General features: G+C 45.2%; 1 protein-coding gene across 1 annotated transcript in view; it reads left to right on the forward strand.

Annotated features, from left to right (window-relative positions):
• The window catches only part of EMILIN2 (elastin microfibril interfacer 2), a 37425-nt gene extending 22991 nt beyond the window's left edge, over positions 1-14434 (forward strand). Inside the window, exons 5-8 of the mRNA XM_063395881.1 lie at positions 461-793; positions 1367-1405; positions 7576-7713; positions 8353-14434. Coding sequence (XP_063251951.1) covers positions 461-793; positions 1367-1405; positions 7576-7713; positions 8353-8690 — 848 coding nt within the window. The 3' untranslated portion in view covers positions 8691-14434. The remainder of the gene's footprint in view (positions 1-460; positions 794-1366; positions 1406-7575; positions 7714-8352) is intronic.
• The last annotated feature ends 1794 nt before the right edge of the window (positions 14435-16228 follow it).

The raw sequence follows: 16228 nt of genomic DNA on the forward strand, positions 1-16228 counted from the left end.
GACAGCCTTGTGCTAAGAGTTGTGTGAGCACAGAGTTGAAAGCAAGCGCAGTGGGTGTGAGGGGCTGAGGAGAACTAAAGTGAAGAGAGAGGGAGAGAGAGCACGCTCTGGAATGAAGGTACCGGTGGGAATAAGTGTGTTACTCATCCTGCTTGGTGCTCAAGGGCCAAGCTGGTGTAGCAATTGAATGCATGTTCTTGGTTATTTGATGGCTGCTTGTCCTGTCCCCAGGCTGTCGTCATTCCTTTCCCTGTGTCACACAGGCTGTAAAGAGTGGAGTCTGTAGTACTTCAGGAGTGGAACAGCGCTTAGCCAGTGCACTCTTGGGTCTGAGGGAACAGGTGGCCTCCAACTGAGTCCTGTTTTATTTTGAAGTACTTATTATGCAAAACTATGCAAATTTATGTTCTATTTTAGACAAATAATTTTGTCTTTTTCCTCCTCTTTCATCATGTCAAAGGACGACCAGAAGTACCTCAGCAGCCGTTGCCCCCGAGGCCGCCCGTGCAGCCCCAGCCCGGCATTTCCCTGCTGCCATCAAGGCCCAGGATACAACCCCCACGGCAGAGGATCCCCCTGCTGCCGCCCCAGCTGAGACCTCCTCCCCGCCCAGCTCTGCCAGGGTCAGCAGTTGTGCCGCTCCTGCCCGGAACAACCGGCATCATCCTGGAGACGGGGGAGGCCGGGCCCCCTGGCACCGTCCTGATGTCTGGGAGAGGGCGCCTGAGAAGCGCCGATGGTCAGGCTGGCCACAGCACCATGCCCATTGCTGAAGGGTATGCTGGAGCACCAGGTGAGAGAACCGGGCTGGTGCTGCTTCACTCCTGGCTGAGTGCCACGGGCGTGTCAGGTCACGCTGGAGAGGTGACACTGAGATCTGCTGTGCTTTGCCAGTGCGCTTTTGGCCTTTGGTGGACACCCACGGAGGCTGCTGCTGCTGGGAATGGGTTTACAGCAGAGGTGATTTGTGAATGGGCCTCTGCAGCCTCCAGCTGGCTGCAGAAGTAGGGGAAACACACTCAGTGCCAGTTTTGCTGCCTTTTCCAAGGATACACAAAGCATGAGGTCAACAGAGATGATGTAAAATCCCTGGTAACTACAGCAGTCTTTGCGATTAGGGAAACTTAATTTTTTTTTCCATAATGCTTGCAGTGGATTTAGTACATTGGAGTAACAACTTGGTTCTCTTTGCCATGACCACCCCAGTTTAATAATATCTGAGCATTTCATAGGTGACACTATTTAATAGCTGTTTTGGTAGGTTGCTGTTCAGTAACTAGGGATGCTTTTTAGAGGACTGCAGTGATATTTGGTCATAATGTACTCTGCTGTGTACTGAGTCACACATACTACTTTTCCTTTGTAGGATATCCAAAGTCATCTCATTCTACCACGGATTCACAAGGTAAGACAGTTGTTTCCTAGAAATTTTTCACATGGGTTCTTAATGTTTATTTCAGTCCCTGGAAGGTCATGGCTGAGAAAAAAAAATGCTGATTTTTAGGATTTAAGTTTAGCATTGAGGAAAATCTGACCAATTTTTGCTAGACCTAAGTATTAAAACATAATCTGTATCTTTTGAAAATATGGGGGTGGTGAGAAGAGTTAGGTTTTGAAAAATAATTTGGGTTCTTGCTACTTACTTCACTGTGTGTTTCTTAAATACAGAGAGGTTGTATTTTCTAGCTAATGTCAGTATGCACCTTTCTGTTTGCCTTCTAAATGAGAAAATAATGAGATATTTATGATGATTTCATTGTTTCTTTAATAAAATGTGAATAAGGTTAAGACTAAGATCTTGAATAGCCACTGGCATCTTAGCCTAATGCATGAGTTTGTTCTCTTGGGAGAGTTTCTGGCTTTGTTATAGTGACCAGGGCTCGAGTTCCTGACTTCAGTGAAAGCAGAAGTGCTGCCATGACAGCCATTGATTAAAATGGTTCAAAATACAGTTTTCTTGGTTTGCTGGGGTCCTTTTTTTAAATAATTGTTAATATCACAATTTATTTATGAATTTGTATGATGAACAGGTACAAAATTTGCTGGTTGGCCTAGATAAATATGTTGATTGGGTGCTGCCAGCTCTGCAGCCTCATACTCAAGATATTATCAAACCCTGGGGAATGGTATCCTTGATCAAAGTATTTCCACATCCTCTTCAAAAAAGTTATTTCATCTAAATTTGTTTGAGGAAATGTGGGCGATAGATGGAAGTAAAACATTAGGGCTTTATGGAATCCAAAAACCTATTGCCCCAGGACTTAGTTTGATGGCCATAACAAAATCACAAATACATTTCATGAAGAATGGTCTGGGGACTGACAAAAAAAGAATTGTAAAGAGTTCATGCTCTCATTGTGATATTTTTACCTGCTAATTAAAATTCCATCATAACCTTAAAGCAGTCTTTTTACGTTTGAGGATCATGGTAGTAAGAACAGGCAGCAATAGATGAGGTTTTTGGAAGAGGATAAGAAGTAAAGAAACATTCATTTATCTTGATGCCAGCAAAACCAATATAGATGTCTAGATTTCTGTGATAAATGGATTTCCTGGGGGTTTTCTTCCCACTGCAATTTATAGATAGCAGTATTTTAATAAGTTTATGCTAAAACTGTGTGAAACAGTAGGTGGATGTTAGAAGTGTTGAAAAGGCAGGGTAAGGCAGGAGTGTGCCCATCTGCTGCTCGGTGGAACACATTGGTGGAACAGTTACCACCCTGGCATCCAGAGGGAGGTGGGCTTGACCAAGGAGTTCATTTTCCTGATCCATGCCACTTGAATACCTGTCTAAATACAATATATTCCTGCTGACCTGTCCTTAAAATTCCCACAGTGTGCCTTGCAGACCTCAGTGGCAGGTAGTCAGAAAACAGAGAGATGAGGATGGTACCAAAAGCCTTTAAGACTTTGGTGGAGTTGGAGCATTTACATCCACTGTCCCTAATCTGGACTGGCTGGATTGATGGGCTGAGGACAGTTGGATGAGGTTCAACATGAAGAAGTATCAGGTCCTGTTATTGGCCACAATAACCTGCTGCAGTGCTACAGGCTGGGGGCAGAGTGGCTGGAAAGCTGCCCAGAGGAAAAGGACCTGGGGGTGCTGCTCAACAGCAGCTGAACATGAGCCAGGGTGTGCTCAGGTGGCCAAGAAGGGCAATGGCATCCTGGCCTCTATCACAAACAGTGAGAGCAGCAAGACTAGGGAAGTGATTCTTTCCCCGAATTCGGCCTTGGTGAGGCCACACCTCGAGTCCTCTGTCCAGTTCCCGGCCTCTCAGTTCAGGAGGGTCAGTGAGGGGCTGGAGTGTGTCCAGAGAGGGGCAGTGGAGTTGGTGAAGGGTCTGGAGCACCAGTCCTATAAGGAGCAGCTGAAAGGGCTGGGGATGTTTAGCCTGGAGAAAAGGAGGCTCAGGGGTGACCTTATCGCTCTCCACAACCACCTGAAAGAAGGCTGTAGCCTGCTGGGACTCGGCCTCTTCTCCAGGCAGCAAGTGACAGGACCAGAGGACACAGCTTTAAGCTGCGCCAGGGGAGGTTTAGATTGGACATTAGTAAGACTTTCTCCCCAGAAAGGGTGATTAGACACTGGAATAGACTGCCCAGGGAGGTGGTGGAGTCACGGTCCCTGGAGTTGTTTAAGGAAAGACTGGATGTGGCACTCAGTGCCCTGGTCTAGTTGACGCGGTGGTGTTCGGTCACAGGTTGTCCTGGATGCTCTCAGAGGTCTTTTCCAATCCAACTTAGTCTGTGATTCTGTGATTCTAATTGTCAGTGTCTGATGAAGAGAGAACATTCTGGGATAGAATTCAGTAGTTAACAGTGCTGTGGAAATTAACAGCTGGGGAAGATTTTTGGCTTATTGGAGGAGGAACTTATTGTGTAAATAAGACATCAAGGAATCCTTACTATCAAATTAGCTCAGGACAACCATTTACAATGTCTTTGGCAGTCTTCATCCAGTACATTTTGTGGTACTCAAATCCAAATCTGAAAGATGACCAGACCTTCTTGTACTGTAATTCCTAATATAAGAAACTTGTACTATTAAAATGGCCTTCTGAGTACTCTCATTTCTGTTTCTGAACAGCTTCTGTTACATAAAAGCATTTCTCAGGAAGAAGTTGAGGGCTCCAGTTCCGTCTCCTGGGACTAAAGTAGCACTTTCATGCTTTTCTTGAATGCTGAGGCATGATTTGCATATTTTCAGTACCAGAACATTTCTTGATTTTTTTTTTTCGGTTTCCTTAGCTATGTATAAGGAACAGTAGGTAGGTGCTGGAGCAATGTTCTCTTGCTGCAGTGTGAAAGGATAAGCAGACAAATGTTACTAACACTCAGGAAGAAAGTATGTGTGTCTTCATAACACACTGAGATATCATCCACATCAGAATCACTGTGACTTAGCAGAGCAGCTTCATTGAACACTGGCTCATGGAAATCACATCAGTGCTGTGCTGCATGGCCTGTAGGCAGGAGAAATGTTTCTGAAAATGAGATGTTAAGGTCAAATTAGAGAGTTTAAAAAAATAGGCAGGGAGGTAATAAATTGCTTATATTTTTGTCCCATTTTCTCTAACTGGAATTACACACTTTGCCCTCATTTAGATTTAGGAGTTTTCCATTTGTAAGAGGAAATCTGACAAATCCTCCTTACTCCTGCTGTATCCAAGGGAATAAGTGCCTGCTGACAATTGAATTACGTACTTAGGGTCTCTCTTCTGTGTTGCTTCTTGAGGATCCTCATTCCAGTTGCTGAGCAGTTGTCAGCAGCACCATCATACTCTTATTTTTTTCTCCTTTCATCTTGATAGCAAATGCCTGTGCTGTGTGCTGTTTTGTTTTGCTTAATGATTTTTTTCTTTCCTTTCCTTCTGGTTCTTGAGCTCTGTGGGAGGCATGAACTGTGCTTAGAAGTCAAAAGAGAGGTGAAGAACCAGAAACACTACTAGCAGATGGGTGGAAGTACATGTAACCTAACAAGGGCCACCCATGCATCCTCTGTGCTTTTTTGACTCTCCAGAATTTTTGATTCTCCAGAATTACAGTAGCTTAGATTGCCAAGAACAGACTTACCTGCTCCTGCTTATGTGTATGTGTAATATCTCAAGGGAAACCTTCTTGAATGCATCTAAAGCCAAAAGAGCTTTTTCCTTCCCCAAAAGGGGGAGTAAAACTGTCAGAGGTTGAATCTTTTGTGAAACTTTTTGTCTGCCTAGCAGTTTCTTCATCAGAGCTGTGCCTGTGGTTCACATCTTCTAAATGCTTTAATTTTTTTTTTTCTGATGTTTGTACTTCAACAATGTTGACTGCTTAGAGAAAGTAGTGTCCAAGCCTGGAGCTTCCTTGAGAAGCAGAACTTTGATCTTTGGATGAAGAAAAGTATTTTCAAGAGGGGACATGCAAGAAAAGGTGGTGCAGCCCTCTGTAAAGTTCTGCAAAAGCACTGCTGAGCTGCTGGTAGGAATTGTGAAAACTTCAAACAGGCACAACTCCAGCTAGAAGGCTGGAAGAGGGGAAGAGAGCACAGACACACTACATCTTTACTGTGTCTCCTTACATCGACCCCTGAACTGATCTACAGGTTATTTAGACAGGTTTGAGATTTCTCCTTTGAATAGATATATACGGTGTGCTGAGCTAGGCTGCAGATCTGAAGTGATTTTGTCAGCATAGCGACAAATAGTTATTTCTAATAACTATTTTAGCAATTAGTGAAGGAAAATCTTGAAGGAAGCCATGGAAAGCCAGGATAGGAGTGACTCCCTTACACAGATCACACCAACCCAAACAGGACTGTAAAGCTGGCAGTGTTTCTGGGCAGGCAACACATGGTTTGTTCCATTTGTGCAGTGTAACTGCAGGGAATAGAAACCTTTTGAGTGAGCCAACAATCTGAGGTGTGTTTTCAATTAACTGAGTCTCAAGGTAAGCTGAGAGTACCTTTCTGTGTAAGGAGCATTGTGTTAAGGTGATGGAGCTTTGCAGAAGCTGTTTAACTAAGTAGACTTCCTGCAATTAATTTTGGTCCTTTCAAATAACCTCATCTTAGCTTGCAGGAACACCTGCAGGCACACTGGCAGGTAGGAGTAATGAGAAAAGGCTTCTGTCTATATTCTGAGCTTGAGACAAAATGCTGAATAAGAAGATTTCCAAAGATACATGAGGCAGCTGGTTACCAGCCCCTGAGGGAAATCAGCATAGTTATCTGCCAATTCTGAAGTTGCAGGCATGTCTTCCCTTTGCCTTCTCTTCCTCAACCCTCCCCAGGGCTGAGTTATTCAAAAAAGCAGTGGATAGCAGAACATTTGTATATCCACATTTTAGATTAAGTTATGTGACTTTTTAAACTTCAATTTTAAGCAATATCATCTGAATTAGATTGGATTTTAGGAGAAGTGTTTTCACCCAGAGGGTGGTCAGGCACTGCAATGGGCTCCCCAGGGAAGTTGGTCACAGCACCAGCCTAACAGACTTCAAGAAGTGTTTGGACAATGCTCTTAGGCACAAGGTGTGATTGTTGGGGTATCCTGTGCAGGGCCAGGAGTTGGACTTGGATGGTCATTGTGAGTCCTTTTCAATTCAGGATTTGATGAATTTAGCATTTGTTGCTGATGGACATCTCTGATTGAGAGGGAGAGGCCAAACATTAATTTTAAGGAAGGCAGAAGGAGCAGGGTGCAACAGCAGCTGTGGACGACTTTAGGGCATTTGTTGTTTAGCTACTTGCCCAGACAAAGCAGCAAAAATTGACTACTTCTAGCAGTGTGTACTGCCTTAAGGAAAATGTTTAAAGGGAATGTAACTGGAACTAAGTGGCTGAGCATTGAACACTTACTATTAAGTCAGTCTGTTAAAAGTAAAAATTTGTCTTAATTGTCCAAATTATATTTCATTCAACTCAGTCTAAGTGCAGTGTTCATCTAATAGGTGGATAGCCACTATAAAATACATAAGCGTCTGTTTGATCTGCTGAGAAGAGAAGAAAAAATTGTGAAAAGTCCCCCAAAAGAGAAGTGCTGGAGAGAGACAAAAGGTTCTTTTTGCATTAATACAGGAGGGTTATATATTCTTACAGCCATTTTCACTGTGCTTTGGCAGATAAAGTGGGAGATCTAAGCTGTGCACAGCTTGTCAACATGACAGGGAAAGCTGGCACGAGCTATTATCTTTAGCTTTCCTTTGGCCTTTGTAGTAGTACTGGAGAGTGGAGTTGTTGAAAGGCAGCCTCTGTCCTGAAGATCATCTTTGGCTAAAGCATTGTTGAATTGAAGGGTGGTAGGATTTCCACTGCCAGCATTTACAAGCCATGTACTGTTTCTTTAAAAGGGAAAAAAACCCAAAAATACCTGTGGCCAAGGCAGGAACTTTACAGTGCTCAGTAAATTTTACGGTGAGACACCTGGGACCTGGGCCAGCAATACATATTCTGCTAATTCTGGCATCCTGTAATTGACAGGATTAGCCCAAGTGGAGTATGTGCAGAAAGAGAGACAGTGGATTATAAAGCATTATTGGGAAAAGGCTGTGTTATCATCCTGATGTGACTGTGACTCGTGTTGTTACCCTTTTCAGGACCTGCCACTGCTGCTGTGCCCTCTCTGGTGTCATTTTCTGCTGGGCTCACACAGAAGCCTTTCTCCAGCGATGTCGGTGTGGTTCACTTCAACAAGGTGCTTGTGAATGATGGGGACTATTACAACCCCAACACAGGTAACAGTCAAAGGATGCACCCACAGACATGCTAGACAGGCAGGAGCACGGGTTACCAGTGTTCCATCTTACCTCAGGCCTTGCTGGTACTTTGAACAGACGAAGTGAGTCCATCTAAACCAGACACATGGGCGTAAAAGCTTCCTGTGGGTGTGAACAGGCACACGCTTTCACATCTGGTTTTCCACGACTGCCCAGTACCCCTGAAGCCCAGCTCACCTCTACGTCTGCCCTGCCAGCACAGCTGGTTGTGATCCTCAGCTCCCCTGAGGCCAGCAGAGCCCAGGTAGTGGAGGTGAGGTTCCTCGCTAATCCACTTCACCATGGCTGGGTTACTGAGCCAGAGGGGGATTCTTAGCTTCCATTTCCAAACTGCTCTTTGTGTTCAAGAAGAGAGAGAGGAGGGGAGGGGAGGTTCTCCTATTGCCTCCCCCAGGGCCCTAACTGGGGGCTGCCTCCTTTTCAAGCACTGAGGTGTTAGGTCTGCCCTCGCCTCATGGCTTCAGTTGGTCGCCTGCGCAGGCTGACCTTGTTGCAGTCACCTGTAGGAAGCAGTGGGTGACGCATGTGGCTTTGTCACTGTGCTCAGGGAATCCAGGTGTCCCATTCTGTGGTCAGCCCAGTGTCTGTGTCCCGCAGGCATTTTCACGTCGCCGTACGAGGGGCGGTACCTGATCACGGCCGTGCTGGCCCCGGAGAGGGATGAGTACGTCGAGGCGGTGCTGTCCGTCTCCAACGCCAGCGTGGCGCAGCTCCACACTGCCGGGTACAGAAGGGAACTGCTGGAGTACCACAAACCCTACTCAGGGAAACAGACCTGTGGTGGGCCTGGGACGTTCCACCTTGTCCTTCACCTCAAAGCAGGAGATGAAGTAAACGTCGTCGTGACGGGAGGCAAGCTGGCCTACACAGACTCTGACGAAATGTACTCCACGTTTAGTGGAGTTCTCCTTTATCCTTCCATTTCTCATGTTTAGGTTTACCTTGAACAGGGGAGAAGGGTAAGATATTCAGAAGAAATTAAGTGTAATAAAATTCAAAGCTTTAATATATTTAGTTTATATATTTGATTTCAGTGATGGGTTTATAGTCTATATGGAAACATTTTCCTTGTCCTTTGTTTCCAGAGGTAGCTACAAAAGACACTTTTCTGTAGCTGAATGAACTCCTTCCCAAGCCCTTGTTCACCTGTACAAGCAGAACAACTGTTTAAACAACAAGTATGTTCTCAATAGATACTTCTGCACTGTGCTCCTGCTGTTCCCTATGCAATTGCCTTTGCAGTTTTTTCCCTAGTTTTTCAAATTGTCCCTAGTGTATCAAAGTTTACATCTTCACTCAAGTTTACATTGTGGTCAGCTATTTTCATGTTTTCAGTAAAGCAGAGCAAAGAAAGTGAAATTGTAGTGGATATGGTTGATGACTTTTTATTCCTTGTATTATTTAATAATGTGCGTTGGCATAATCAATTTGTTCAGTGCAATTGCGAACCATGGTGGTGCAAAGCAAAATGATATTCACCTGCATCAGTTTTCTTTTTTGCCTTTAAGGGCCAAACACAGTGCTAGGAGACAAGGTGAGTGACTCAGTCAGGTGGAAGCAGCAGCACAGATGTGAACACAAGGTGCAGTTGCTGCTCCCGAAAGATTTAGAACAGATACTGTCTATTTATGGAGTGAAAAAGATGATTAGTTATCCATTATGCTCTTGAGATTAAATCTTGCTGCTGGAAATTAATAAAACAGGTCAGAAAAATCAGAATCAGCTTTGCTTAGCTAGAAAAATGGTGATTGTGAAAAGTTTAAAAAATTCTACAGGGTTTGTTTCTGGCAGTCCAGCAGTACTTGCATTAGAAGGGAATTTTTTGTCTTTGGTGCATTGTAGAAGAAAAATCAGAGAAAAAATGGTTGATAAAGGAAAATAGTGTTACTAGTCAATATTGTCAAATGCACAAACCAACCCTCTGCCAGAGTCATCCATGACAGCCTCCTGCATCCGTGCTTTTTAGGGAGGTTTGTTTTAACACTCAGCATCTGTTTATATGGATAAAGCAGCTTTCTTAGCTTAAACAGATAAACACAATTGGGGCAGCAGTGTTTTATTTTGCACACTAGCCACTTCTCAGTGGAGGTAATAAAAATGATGCTTTGGCTCTTAGGAGTTAGCATTTTGATCACTTTTGTGGCTGAAAAGAAATCCAGCCACGTTTAACCAAGAGCAGGACTGTATATTCATTTTTCACATGTACATACATTTGGCACTTGTACATTTCTTTGTATCAACTGATCTTTTTCATAATCTGTTCATGCCACATAGAGTTGTATTTATCATAGTTGTTTGTGTAGTGTATTTTCCTTATTACAAATGGAGAACAGCTGTTTTTAGCCTCAGAAGAAACAATCTTTTTGGGTGAGGGAAGAACTCCCTGTGCTGTAAAGCAGCACATTATAGTTAGCTGAAGCCCTTCCCATCTGAGGAGATCAGATGAAGACTAGTGCTTCTGTTACTTAGTTTTGGAACAGATACTCCCTAATAACTGTGTTTCCAGGCAATGAGATGGGGCCTTCCCACAACAAACTATCACATCCTGGAAGCTGAGCTGCTTTAAGAAAAGCAGGCAGAAAAACCCTTTCTGTCCACAGAGGACCTCTGAGTCAGTCCTAGTGCAGCTAGGGTTGCACTGGGGAAGTTGTGAGCACAGGAAGGAAACTGTGGGTGGAGTTTTAAAGCACCTGATTTGGGAAGATCTCTTGGCACTTGATTTCCAGAAATGAGGGTGTTAGAGATAGGCAGAGGCTAGGGCTGGCTGTGTTTGTAGGAGGAAGGCTGTTTCTGAGAGAGCAGCTGTTAGTCAGTGGCCAAAGATGTACAGTGAACTTGCACTTCCCAGCCCGATCGAAGGAGCCGCCTCGGTCTCAGCTCCCTGCACGTGTTTCTGGAGCTGTGCATTATCATGCAGTCAGCAAGCACACGCTTGTTCAAGGGGGGCTTAGCTTTCTTTTATCCTTTCTGTCCCATGCCTTTCTGAGTCTCAGAATAGTAGGGACAGACAGGAAGGGTTGTTTTCTGTGTTTTCAAAAGCCAAGCAAATCATACCCTTTTTTTTTTTTCATTCTAAAAATGCAATTTCTTGTTATGTATGAAAGCCAGGGAAGCACTTCTCCTTTCAGGATATTTTTCACTCTCCTCAAGAAAGCTGTGTTCTCTAAGAAGCTGGCTCCAGACTATGTGTGACTCAAGATTATTGTTGCCTGTTCTAAAAATGACTCATGGAAACAAACAAAATGAGCCAAGTGCTTAGGGAGACCTAGCTGGCAAACACAACCTTTTTGTTCCACCTCCCTCCAAATGAGAAATTTTTAAGAATCAGCAGTGCAAGTTTAGTGCTAAGAGTTTCAAAAGTTGTATCAATCATTTAATTATTACCTAACTGCTCCAGGAACTTTCTGAGTCTAACCCACAGGCCCAGTTCTGCTAATGGGACAGGGCCATCTTCCACCAGAAAGTTTCCTTTTAGGCCCAGGACCTGCTGCTGCCCATGCTGGGATGGTTTAAGCCCTTGTAATGCATCATAACATTTGGTATTTGTATGCTGCTGTAGAGCATTCCCTAAACTGTGTCACAGCAGGGCACAATCCCAGCACCTTATTTTGAGGACACCTGTAGACCTTTCAGGGACATTCATCTCTAGCTGTGTGGGTGGGTAAAGCTATGACCTTTTACAAGGAACCTCTGTCTAAGATTCCCACCTTTGTTGAGGGGGACTTGACCCTTAATTTGCACTTCCTTGTTAATTGCTGTAATCAGGGTAGGTGGCTCGGTTCCTCCTAATGAGGTTGTTTTCCTGGAGCTTACAAGGTGGAATATTCACCCACCTGGGAAGACCACAGGGACGTAGGCCACCAACAGGGAAAGGGAGGATGGAACCTGAGTTTGTCTCTGCTCCATTCAGTGCTTGGATTAAATATTAATAATGCAACAGCTGGAAGGGACTCGGGCACAAATGCATTCATAGGCCTGGCAAGGGCTGGCTCCACACAGAGCAGCCCAGCTTCCAAGGAAGGAGCAAGAGCCCTGCTCCAGAATACCCTGAGCCTGCTGCCAGAGCATTTACATCTTTGGTGAGAATCAGCAGCAGCACACAGAAAGACCTGCAATGAAAGGAGCATGTCTCACTGTGGGTTTATGATTTGACTGCCGCATCCAGGAGAATCCACAAGCTCAAACAGGAAGCATCTGTTAACTGAGAAAGCCTTAAAAAAATCCAGTAGGTGGGAGCTCTAAAACAGGACTGGTGCCTGTTTCATAGATAAGTGCTACCTTCTAGATCTGCTTTGTAGGTAGTTTAGTAATGCAGTATATGAGAATTGCAAGACTCGTAGACAATACAGTATCTGTTGGGCCAAGTGCTCTAATTTGACATCAAAACAGGAAGAAACCCAAACCCTACCTGGTGAAGCTGTACAGGCAGATGTGAGCCTGACAGTCCCTCAGCCAGGCACAAAAGCCCTGTGGATCTTCAGGGACTTCAAATATCCAAACCAGATGAGTCCCCAGGGCAGCATCACTTGTGAGACAGGTGAGTTCCCAGAGGCAGGGCTTTAAGAGCAGAACATCTGAAGCCAAGCCAGCATGCTGACAGCCAGAGAGATTTGGCTCTGGCCAAATGTGGCAAGCATATCCTAAAACTCCAGTGTGACACATAAATCAGTCACATCCCCAGGAAAGACTGCAGCAAAGTAGGAATGCCAATTTTCACGGCAAAAAGTGTAAAGAAAATGTACCTCATTATTTTAATTTGCTATTAAGGCTTCTGGAGACAGCAAAGACATTTTTCTGCTGTCCACTTTGAGAACACTCAAAGCAATGAGGATTTTTTGTGCTATTCTATCACATTTCCTTTCTGTATGCACTTGGATAGTCGCAGCAACTTTGTGCAGAGTCACTGAGACTCTAGTTGGTTTGGTGAAGCCAGCTGGCCCAACAAGAAAAATTACAAACAGTCAAGCAAGCTGTAGGTGGAAAGCATAAGAAAGCAACTTGAAACAACATGCCCATCACCAGCCCATGCAGCTTTAAAATGCTGGGAATGCAAGGTAAAGGGCTCCTCAGCTGCAATGGGGAAATTCAAATGAGGATTGCACGCACTCTTTTCTGAGAATACAGCACACATTTGGAAGTGACTGTTTGCTGATGAGCTAAGTCCTTGTATTACAGCCCAGTAGTGGTTATGGGTCTCTTTCACTAAAACTAAAAATGTGTTTGCAGTCTCAGCTTGGAGATGGGAGGAATATGCACTCCACTGAGACTTGCTCAGCCGCTACAGGTCAGCTGCTGGTTGCTTCTGCATAATGGCACAAAGTTCAAATCATCCAGCTACCAGGAATACCTGGGGGCAGTCTCATGTCATCACAAGGCAGACTTGGGCTCCAGCCAACACAACCTTTTTATAATGTACCCTGCAGATTTGGGATGCAGAACAGCAGCTTTGCCAATTTTTTGTATATGGGAGACTTCAAACAACACCTTGTAACATGTTACTGCATAAGCAGGTTTTGGCATTTGTTTCGCTATCTCAACTGTGAAAAAAGGAACATTTACCAACATTTTTTTAGCCAAAAGAACAGTGATTTCAAAGCATGCTTTAGGTGTGCATATCCATACATATATTCATGCATATATAAAAATAATCTCAAAGGAGGAGAGAAATGTCCAGGAACATGAAGAAAGTGTGTGACAGAAAACAACTGCAGATATGTCCAAATAAAGCCTACCTCTTGTGTAATGCCTTGATGCTCTTTTGCTTTCCAGGGAATACAGCAGCACTGTAAGCCAAAATTTGTGCTCTCTTCTCCACCGCCTTTAGAACAGCATTTTCTGGTTTTTCAGTCAAGCTTGCAGGTATATTTAAAATGATTATTCAGTGTCAAGCACTGTTACATAGGCTTTGTAGTACATAGAAGTTCTGCCAACACAGCTCTTGTCCATCTTAGTTGCTCGGTCACTGCCCTGATTCCGGGCAAAGACAGTATTTCAGTTGCAAGGGACCTACAGCATCACATACTCCAAGTGCCTGGCCAATTGTCCAAGTGCCTCTTAGACACTGACAGTCTTGGGGATCCTGAGATGGCCCCTCCACTCCCCAGCACGGCAGGGGCAGAGCCCGCAGGGTCAGGACCTGGCTTCTGCAGGGCTGAGCCTGCCCCTGCTGCAGCGAGTCTGTGCCTGCTCCGCCAGCAGACGGAGCAGGGGCTGTGCATGCCCGGGAGTGCTGAGCGGCTGCACAGAGCACTGCGGGGCTGCATCCCCCCATCCACCCTGCTGCCATGGGCTGTGTCTCCCAGAGACTGAGAGGGGGCAGCCAGCCAGTCCCATGGCCCTGTGTGGGGAAGCAGCTTGAAGTTCAAGAGCATGGGGAATCCCGGGTGGCTTCCAGGGAAGTGTCCAATGCCATGTGGGGAGTGCATTTGGCTGCCTTACACAAAAGATTCCACAAACACTGCGGTTTGGGGATTTTGGGGGGTTGTTAGTTGTTTGGATTTGTTTGTGTGTTAATTTTTACCAATCACTGACCTTTGCATTTGTCTGGTTCTGGCTGGGACAGGGTTACGTTTTGCAGCAGTGGTGAGCAATTGGATGTGAATTGTATGCTCTGCTGACCTATCGCTGTTGTTACTGTTCCTTATTTCATTGCTGTTCCTAGTAAATTGTTCTTATCTCAGCCTCTGATCTTTAGCTCTGTGTGCCTCCAGCTCTCATTTCCAGCCCTCCACAGGGGAAGAGAGGGAGCTGGAGGAGGGATGAGGAAGCTTGGTGGTCTGGGGAATTTCACTGGGGATATAGAATTAGGGAATACCATTCCTAAACCATGACAACATTCAGAGCAGCGCTGCCCAGAGCTCCTATCCATCTAGATCTCTCTGCAAGGCCTTGTCCCTTGAGAGTGAACAGCACCTCCCAGTTTGAGATCCTCAGCAAACTTGCACATGGTGATTGGGTTCCTGCACCCAGACCACTTATTTGCTGAACAGAACTGGCCCTGGAATTGAGCCTTGAGGAGCACCAGCAGTCACCCATCACCAGCCAGAAGCAGTCCCTTTCACCACAACCCTTTGAGCCCTGCCCTTCAGACAATTCTAGGCTGAGCAGCTCAGGCTGTTGCTTGTTATCACTACAGCATGGACACAGGAAGTATCATCAGAGGCTGGGAATGTAAGATTAGAGACCAGCAAGGTAGGAAGATGAATTAAGAAGAGAAAGGGAAAGCTTGGCTAAATGACATGACCAGGAATTACATGACGTGCACCAGTGCTTGAGTAGGACAGAAGCACCAGTGGGGGTTTGATTAATTTAAGGCAAGGGAAAGGAGGAAAAGCAGCAAGGGTCTGCTTAGGAAACACACTGCACAGGAGTGGCCACCCCTGCCAGGCAGAAGACACTGACAAACGCATGCTGTGCCCAAGAGTGAAACCTCTGAAGCTCTGAGGGCACACAGGACATGGGACACCTGCCCTGCTGAGCCGACTCCCTGCTGAGCTCACCACTGGTACCAGAGCTCAGCTGGCAACAAGTGGGAGCACACAGATACTTCCCACCACAACAGCGCAGGGCTGCAGGTCCGCAGTGCACCAACTGCATGACCTAACTCCAGGCAGTGTCCTGCACAGAGAAAGTGATTCTGTTCTTTACATGTTGAAGCCAGTTGCTCTGAGACAGAAAAGTCCATCTACCAAGGACTAGACCACCCTAGCAGGAGTGCTTTAGAGTAAGATGGACACAGGAGAAACAATGCCACCTCAGAAAAGTTTTTGCAACAGATCCAAACATCTGGCATACAGAGGACACACCACCCTGCTGTTGCTTGCACTGGGGGAGTCACTGCAGCACTGAGGACGCAGTGGGACCCAGGTGGGAAAGATGGGCAGTGAGCAGACTGTGGTGTGAAGAACGAGTGCAGCATGTCAGCAGAGTCATGGGGAGAACCTGGTAGGAACACAGGAGGTGACAGAACACCAGCACTAACACCAGTGACACCACAGAAGGACCAAAAGGCACAGCATCACTGACCTTTTCATGCAGATCCATCCTAATGTGATTGATCAGTCAGGTTTCCCATGTAGGCTGTTGGCTGCATTTACCAAGAGCAGCAAGAGACCAGGAAAATCAATTTCTACTGAAAGCTTGAGGCCCCTTTTCCAAGACAGCCTCACAGTATTTGCTTCAAACCATTTATCAACTGCTGTGGAAGACAATACTCTTTGCCTTGAAAGGGAAAAGTTAACTTTGATGGAAATAGGATAAAACTCCAAATTAGGGCAGATTTACAAGAGCTCAAACTGCACTCACAACATTTTCTTCATGGCAGCTTGTACATTCCCAAGTCATGCCTCTGTTACCTGATATTTTATATTACGAAGTGCATGTTTGCTTTTCATTGTATTTATAAGCCAGTATTGGTACTGGCACAGAAGTTAAGCTTGATGACAGCAATTTTTTATCAGCTGTATAAATACTC

The sequence above is a fragment of the Prinia subflava genome, chromosome 1 (assembly GCF_021018805.1).
Source record: "Prinia subflava isolate CZ2003 ecotype Zambia chromosome 1, Cam_Psub_1.2, whole genome shotgun sequence".
Lineage (NCBI taxonomy): Eukaryota > Metazoa > Chordata > Aves > Passeriformes > Cisticolidae > Prinia > Prinia subflava.